This window comes from Opisthocomus hoazin, chromosome 22 (genome assembly GCF_030867145.1).
Source record: "Opisthocomus hoazin isolate bOpiHoa1 chromosome 22, bOpiHoa1.hap1, whole genome shotgun sequence".
Classification (NCBI taxonomy): domain Eukaryota; kingdom Metazoa; phylum Chordata; class Aves; order Opisthocomiformes; family Opisthocomidae; genus Opisthocomus; species Opisthocomus hoazin.
Window position 1 is genome coordinate 10,070,591 of NC_134435.1, and position 7,911 is coordinate 10,078,501.

The following is a 7,911-nucleotide window of genomic DNA, read 5'->3' on the forward strand; positions in this document are numbered from 1 at the left end:
AAACCCCTCTCCCCACCCCCCTCACCCCACAGCCGGCTAGACGTAGCCAAGACCACGTTCCAAGCTGGTCAGACATGCATGCATATTTGTGAACATTTACATCGGGCTGGCGTCCGCGCCGAGCCTGCCGGGCGTCGGCAGCACGCGCCGCCAGGGGAGCGCAGCCTCGGCCCCCCCTGCCGCGCCCCGTCACCCTCCTCGCTAATTAATCATGCAAAACAACGTCGGCCACGCGGGACGGCTGGAGCCGGGCGGCGGCATGGCGGTGGCTTCTCCCCCCAGCCCCGCGTGGGCAGGGGCAGGGCCGGGGGTGGCACTGAAAATCCACCACCAGGTTATGGATAAACCCCGAGGTGCTGGGGGGCACCCGCCGCAGCTGTGCCGGCCCCCCGCTGCCCGCCGGCCGGGGCACCGCGCCGTCCAGCCAGCAGGACGCGGGCGCGGGGCCACTTCGGTTAACGGCAGCGGGACAGAGAAACAACAGCAGGAGCCGGGCATCACGGCGGGGCCACCGCACGCCCGCGTCCACGGGGACAGGGCTGGGGTTCCCCCGCCCCGGGCCTGGCTGCCTCGCAGGACGCCACACGAGCCGGCCCCGGGAGCTGCACCGGCCGGGCACAGGGGAGCGAACCTGGGCCGCGCCAGCACCGTCCTCCCACCGGGAACAGACCCCGAGCGGCCATAACGCCGCAGGGCTCCCCCATAACGCCGCGGGGCTCCCCCATAACGCTGCGGGGCTCCCCTGGGCAGCCGAGGCGGGAGCGCGGCTGCGCCGGGCTGCGTGTGGGAGCGGGGACGGAGGCGTTCCTGCCCCAGCCACGCTGCGGGGTTGCTGGTGTCCCACCTTGGCCACCTACTCCGGCTGAGCCCGGGGCCGGCCCGGCACTGCGGGATCGGGGTGCCGCCGGCGTCAAACCTCCTCTCTCCTCCCCGCGTCCTCCACGAGCAACGCCGAGGGAAGGAGCCGCCCGCGCACCGCTGGGCCCGGTGGCCACCGAACCAAAAACGCGACGGAAAAGGAAATGGGGGAAAAAAAAAAACCAAACACAAAACCCTACCACGAAAAAAAAAAAGTGACAAAGGGAAAAAGCGCTAATTCCCTGGCGGAGTACAAAGACCTGGGAAGTGATGGGAGCAACAACAGCGTCTTTGGAGCGCGGAGGGCACGGCCCCACGCCTCCCGCCTCCAGCACAACACGATCTGGGGCCCAGGAGCGCAGCGGGCAGGCGTCCGGTTGAGTCCGCGCCCCGGCGGGGAGAGGAGGGCTGGCCAGGAGCCCGGACTGTTCAACGCTCACCACATCCGAGGAGAGGCTTTGGGGAAGGGGGGTAAGCGCAGGGTCAGGCCCTGGCAGCGGGCAGCGGCCCCCGCCCCTGGCCCGGCGTCCTCATCCTCCAGCGAATTGTGCGGCACAGCGCCCGCCAGCCTCAGTCCGCCTCCCGCTGCACCTCCGACGCGTCCGCCCGGCAGATCGGGCACGTGCGGTTCGCCTGCGGGCAAGGAGAGGCAGAGCCCGGTCAGCGGGTGCCCCGCGGCAATGGCTGCGCCCAGGGACCCCCGCCCCACGCACCCCGCGGCGTCCCGCGACCCAGCCCGGTGCCCCCCGTGTTGCGGGGCAGCAAGGCCAACCGCAATGCGGTGCCACGTGCCCGCAGCACGCCGAGCAGCCGCCCCGCTCGCCGGCACCGGCGCGGGCGATACCTTTAACCATTTGTCGACACATTTGGCGTGGAACTCGTGGTTGCAGGGCAGGACGCGGAGAAGCTGCCGGGCCTCGAAGTCGCTGAAGCACACGACGCACCTGGGGAAAGGAGCCGTCAGCACGGCCCCGCTGCACGCCGCGGCCCCCGGCCCCCTGCCAAACAACCCCCCGGCCCCCCCCGGGCTCACTCACAGGGTCTGCTCGGACTGGTGGCTCTCGGGGTTGAAGCGGTAGGACGGGAGATGCTCGATGTCAGCTTTGGTGAGTCCCCGCGGCTTGGCCTCCCCCAGCCGCTCGGCCAGGTTCAGCAGCGCCTGGGGGAAGACGCAGAGGCCGGCTCAGCTCGGCTCATCCCCGGCTCCGCATCCCTCCGGGCTCTCCCTGCCCTGGCAGAGCGACCCCCGAACCTCGCCCCCATCACCCCGCTGGGAAGCGGAGCTGACGCACCTCGTAATTCTCCATCTCCACATCATCCACGTCCAGGTCTAGGCTGATCGTGGGCCCCACGGCCGTCGGCGACACAGGAAGCATAGAGCTGCGGGGGAAAAGGACAGGGCGGTCGGCACGGGACTGCGAACCCCAACCTCCGCCCTGGCATCCCCCCGGGGGGGGCAGAGCCACCTGCGCCAACGCCGTGCCCCCCTGCCCCACCGTAGCCCCGGTACTCACAGGAAATAGGGCAGGAAGCTCGGGTAGTACGGGGGGGGCGGCGGAGGGGGCGGCGGGGGGGGCAGCGCCTGCTGCAGCCGGTACCGTTGGGTGTTCAGCCGCCGGGGCATCATGTGGGGGTATGGCTGCGGGGAGAGACGGGGCGCTGAGAGCCGCGCCAGCCTCACAGCGTCCCCCCCCGCCCCGCCCCTCCGTGAGACGGGGACTCACCACGCCGAATGGCAGCTCTTGGTGCAGCGGGTCGTGGGGGAGGTAATGCAGCGGCACCGAGGGGGACAGCGCGGGAGCGTGGTGGGACGGGGGGTACGTGAAGCCCGCGATGGGGTGCTGCTCCCCTCGCAGGTCCACGTCATTGTCTATCCTCTGCAGAGGCTGCGGAAACAGTTAGGCTGGGAGGGGCATCCCACATCACACCCCCCAGCACTCAGCAGGACAGAGGCACCCTGGGCATCCCCCCCCCAGCTCAGACCCCCTGGGGCTGCAGAGGGACAAGCCCCCAGGGGGGTCCTGGCTGGGCCACGGGACGCGTCATGTCCCCACCCTGTGCCAACTCACCATGCGCGGGTGCTGGGCTTGGAGAGGTACAAACTGCCCCAGGGGGGCCATGTGGGGCGGCTGGTGGGGGGGCACTGGGGGTGGCGGCGGGGGGTGCAGGATGTAATGGTCGCTGGAGATGATGGGGGGGAACGTCTGGTAGGAGACGGGGAGCTGTTGCATGGCGCATGCCTGGATCAGCTGCGGGGGAGAGAGAAAAATGGGGGGTCAGACACCCACCGCGGGCACGGCTGCACCCCTGCCCTCTCCCCAGGGCCTCCGACAGCCCCTGCACCCCCAGAAACCCTCGCGCTCCAGTGGAGCTGGGGCACCCACACAGCCTGTGGGCACCCTCGGCCCAGGCTGTCCCCAGGCGTCCCCCGTGGCGACTCACCGGGGGTGGGAGGCAGCAGAGCGGGTAGTGCTGTCCGCTGAACATCACTGAGCATGCTGGGAGCTGCTGGGTGCTGCACCCAGGGATGTGCTGGCCGGCGTGGATGGGGAAGCCTTGCGTCGTGACGGTGGTAACCGTGTAGGAGAGAGGGACGGGTCCCTGGTGCACCTGAGGACGAGGGGACAAGTCAGGGCACAGCCCCGGCTGAGCCGTCCCTGTCAGCAGCAGCAGGGCACTGAGCACCCCACGCTGGGACACAACCGCCGGGCACCTCCGTCCCAGCAGCGCGGCCACAAGAGGAGGGCTGAGCGCTGGCTGGGTTCCAGGAGTGGTCTGGACCCCTCTTTGCTCCCTACGGACAGGCTGGCACGGCCTCCAACCCAGCACCGCCACCACAGATGATGCTGGGCAGCTGTGACACCAACAACCCTCCGAGGGGACCATCCCCAGTCCCTGGGAGCAGAGGCCACCCTGGGCACACCCAATCTGGCAGAGGGACCCCAGGGTTTAAGTGCTGGGAGAGCAAGAGAGCACTGGCAGCCTCAGGGCTGGCTGCTCCCAGTGGCAAGCGACGGACCAGAGGGGACCCAGGGACACGTTTGTGGACCGCTGCCACAGACACCGGCCTGGGGCCACCATCGGGTCACCCTTAGGACTGGGGCTGGGGGCTGCAGCACCTACCTGGTCATGCAGATCCACCATGAATGGGTTCTGGTGGGGCGGGTGAGCGGCCGGGTGAAGCATTCGTGGCGGCGTGCTGGGGAGAGCGTAGGCACGGGGCTCATCTACAGGGACGTGCGGCTGCTGGGGGAAGGCAGGGTGCAGCTGGGGCTCATCCTGGCCCAGCAGGGTTGCCAGAGGTCGGTCGCGTCGTCCCCACTGACGCCTGGCAGGGGGGCTGCGGGGCCACCGCGGGAGAGAAACAGAGCAGGAGTGACCCCCAGGCAAGGGGCACCGCAGCTCCGGGCAGGGGGGCCACAGGCGGCTCAGCGCCAGCCCAGCTCCCACGGCACCGTGCCAGGCCAGGCTCCTTCTCTGGGTGGGCAGCCCCAGCACCGACTCCTCCGCTCACCCTGCACGTGCCCCCCTCTCGTGTCCTCAGCACAAGAGGGACCCCTGCTCCCCATCAGCCGGGCCAGGTGGACCTGCTTCCCTGCCACCATCTCCCCACAAGCCCCGCCAGGAGCCGGTGGCTTGCCCCCGGCAGGACCACGGAATCAGCCCCGCAGCCCCACACAGTGACCAGGCTCCGCACCACCCTGCGCCTCGTACCTTCGTCGGAGGTGGTCGGGGCTGCTGCAGGGTCCCCCCAAGAAACGGCGCTGGGTAAAAGGGGCAGAGGGTGGCCGCCTATTCACTGCCAGTTCCCATGGTCGCATTGGTGACGTCGGGAGGCGGATGGGCACGTGGGACCTCAGGCTCCAGGCAGGACGAGACACCAGCACCTTGGATCCTGCGAGAAGGACAGCGGGTCACGGCACCCCAACCCCCGGGGCTGCAGGAGCCCCAGATCCTCCCTGTGCCCCGGGCCTGGGGGGCATCGCCCCAGCCCGCTCCCCTGCCGCCCGCTTTGGGAGAGGGGAGGGAGGGGAGGCACAGAGCAAGCCTGGGGCAGCCACTGCACCTGTGGATGTGCTGGGGGGGGTTTCACAGCCCGCCCTGCTCCTGCCCGTGCCCCCTCCGTGCCAGGATCTGGGCCACCCTACCCACAGCCAGCCCTGCCACCCTTCCCACACAAATGACTCCGGGCCACCCCAGCACCACTGTCCCCACACGGCCCAGCCTGCTGCTCCCTCCCTGTGGGGACGGCAATGCCAATGACCAGAGCTCCTGCAGCTCCCAGGACCTACACCTGCACCCATCCCACCTCCTGCGGCTGGACGCAGCCTGGGGGGGGCTAGGAAGAGCCCTCCCCCACCACCAGCCCCCCGTCACCCAGTTACTGTCCCTCCACTGCACGGCCAGAGCCACCCCCCATGCAAGACATGGACACTGAGTGAGAGAGAAGCACTTGTTTTTGGCACAGAGAAAAGCAAGCGGCGAAGGGCCCTGTGGCTGCGTTGTCGCCCCAGGCTGCTGCCGGGGAACTGGGACCGCAGTGCGGGGGGGCTTCCAGTGTGTCCTTGGCCAAGGTGGGCTCCAGCGCTGCTCTAGGGGCTGCGCTCTCTTGCTGGGCTCCTGCACGTCCTACTCTGGACCGACGCTGCCGCCCCAGCGACAGGCGCAGCGCCCGCGGCCCTGCTCTGGCTCGGTCCGTTCGCACGGGGGACAACCGCATGTCCCCACGGAGCAGGGGGACAGGCAGGGGCTGCGGCTCTGCTCCAGGGCTCTGCTCCCCGCCAGGCAGGGGGTCAGCGGGACCACGGCCCCGAGCCCTGCCCCGTCTCCCCTCCCGCGGCCGGACGGGCTGGTGTCCCCGTGCCAGAGCCCCCTCCCGCACACAGCCCAGGCCCCCAGCCCCCGCCAAGCACGGCACGGAGGAGCCATCTGCACGCAGAGCTGCTCTGCCCCAGGCTCTGGCTCTTCTGACCCCGAGAGGACCCTCCCCTGGCTCCACGTCCCCCCCTCACCCAGACAGGACAAGGTGGCCGCTGGCTTTCCCTGTGGCACCCTCCCCCTGCCCAGCAGCCCCCTCCACCAGCCTCCCTCGGCCAGCGAGCGGGAGCAGCCCCCTCCCCGCTCCCCCTGCACCCCGACATCCAGCTTGCCCCCAGGCTGGTGGTGTGCCCTCCCAGAGCAGCTCCTTCCTCAGCCCGACCTCCTCACCCGAGCCACGCCAGGGCCAGGAAGGGCACCCCGAGCCCGGGGAGCGCTGCTCGGCCCCGGGGGGAGGCGGAGGGGGTGGTCTCACCCCAGCAGGGAGAAGCTGCAATGGGTGACAACCAGGGCGGGAAGTCACTGGGGCGAGCCCTGTGCCACACTCGGGGCTCCTCTTAACCTCACCCCCAGCCACCACACCACCGCAGAAGCTGAAAGCAAATTTCTCATAAAAAGAAGAAAAGCCACAGGCTGAGCCCCCCGGGAGCCTGGGGAAGCGGCCGTGCTCAAGGACGGGGTTCTGCCCCCCCGGGCGTTCTACCGTGCCCCCAGACCCCCGCAGCGGCAGCCCAGGTTTCGCCCCGCTTGCCCAGGACCTTCCTGGGTCACCGCTCCCGCCCTGCATCCGTGGGGACAAAGCGTGACCCGGCGGGCACCCCCCGGACCAGAGACCGCGGCGACGGGCTGGGGACGGGCAGAGCCCCCGCAGAGGGACGCTGACGCTGCGCCGGCCTCTTCGGGACCCCCGGGGCGGGGACGGCACCCCAGGAGGTGGGACGGGGTGGCAGGGGGGTGCCTGGTCCCCCCCGCGCTGCCACAGCCAGCACCCATCCCCTCCTCGCACCCACGGGTGGGAGCGCGCGGCCAGCCCGGGCCGGGACCCGTGACCCCGCAGCCCCCAGCCCCTCGGTGGGGCGGGGGGGGGGGGGGCGGGGGGAGGCGGCCGCCGGGCCCCGCCGAGAACAAAGTTAGCAGCGCGCCAGCGCTCCCGCCCGGTGCCATCTGCTCGGGCACAGCCGGGCGCCGGGGCTGCCGGGGGAGCCGCCGGACCCTCCCGGGGGTCCTGACCCCCCCCCCCCGGTGTCCCCCGGCTGCCCCTTCCCCCGGGAGCGGGGTCACCCCCCCCTTCGCAGTGCCGCCCAGCCCCGGGGTCACCGGCAGCACCCCGGAGGGTGCAGCCCACCCCCCCCCCCCGCGGCGGTAACGGCGGCAGAGCCCCCGCCGGTGCCGGTGCCGGGCGCGGAGCTGTGGCTTTAAGAGCGGCCGCTCCGGGGCCATGTGCTCGGCGCCAAACAAAAGCAATAACAAAGGCGGGCGCCGGGCCCCGCCGCCGCCGCCCGGGGCAGCTGCCGCCGGGGCTCCGGGGGGGTCGGGCCCTGTCCCCGCCCCCCCCCCCCGCCCGCACCTACCTGCACCGATGGCCGGGGCCGCCGCTCCGGGGCCGCTGCGCCGCCCCCGCCCCCTCCCGCCGCTCTTTGTTCGCCGACGCCGGGCCCGGGCCTGCCCCCCCCCCCTCCCTCCCGCCTCCCGCCCCCCGCCGGGCCGGCCCCCTCCCCGCCGCCGCTGTTTCCGGTGCCTCTTTGTTTTCCGCGGCGCGGGGCGGCGGGCCGGGGCAGCGGCCGCGGGGCCGCGGGGCGCGGGGGGGGAGGGGGTCGGGGGGGTGCCTGCCCCTTTAAGAACCGGCGGCGGGACGCACCGGACCGAGCCACAACACTCGCAGGCCCCGGGGGCGCGCGCGGCTGGCGGGAGGGCGCGGGGGGGGGGGAGGGGGGGGCGGTGCGGCGCGGCCCACGTGACCAGGCGTGTCACGCTCCGCAGCCATCTTGGAGGCGCGGGGCCGGGCCGCCACGCGGGGCAGCGCCGGGCCCCCCCCCTCCCCCTCCGGGCCGTGTCCTAGCAACGGTCTCCACGGAGAGGGGGCCCCTAGCAACGGGGCCTGGGCCTGGGGGCGGCCCGGCCGCGCCGAGAGCGCCCCCCCCCCCCCCCCTCCGGAGCACCGGTACCGGCCGCGCCGCCTCACCCCGCCGGGACGGGCAGCGTCGGGGGGAGGAGGAGCAGGCCGAGGCGGGCGGG

The 7,911-nt window shown here is 72.3% G+C and overlaps 1 protein-coding gene across 1 annotated transcript; it reads right to left on the reverse strand.

The window, feature by feature from the left end:
- RNF44 (ring finger protein 44) lies at positions 1-7,660 on the reverse strand. Its single transcript, XM_075441804.1, is given in 13 exon segments — positions 1-1,491; positions 1,703-1,802; positions 1,896-2,017; positions 2,151-2,238; positions 2,373-2,497; positions 2,583-2,744; positions 2,928-3,107; positions 3,301-3,468; positions 3,982-4,198; positions 4,573-4,753; positions 7,248-7,443; positions 7,446-7,609; positions 7,612-7,660. Coding segments are annotated over 13 exon segments (1,815 nt in total). The 3' UTR covers positions 1-1,428.
- Between the last annotated feature and the right edge of the window lie 251 nt (positions 7,661-7,911).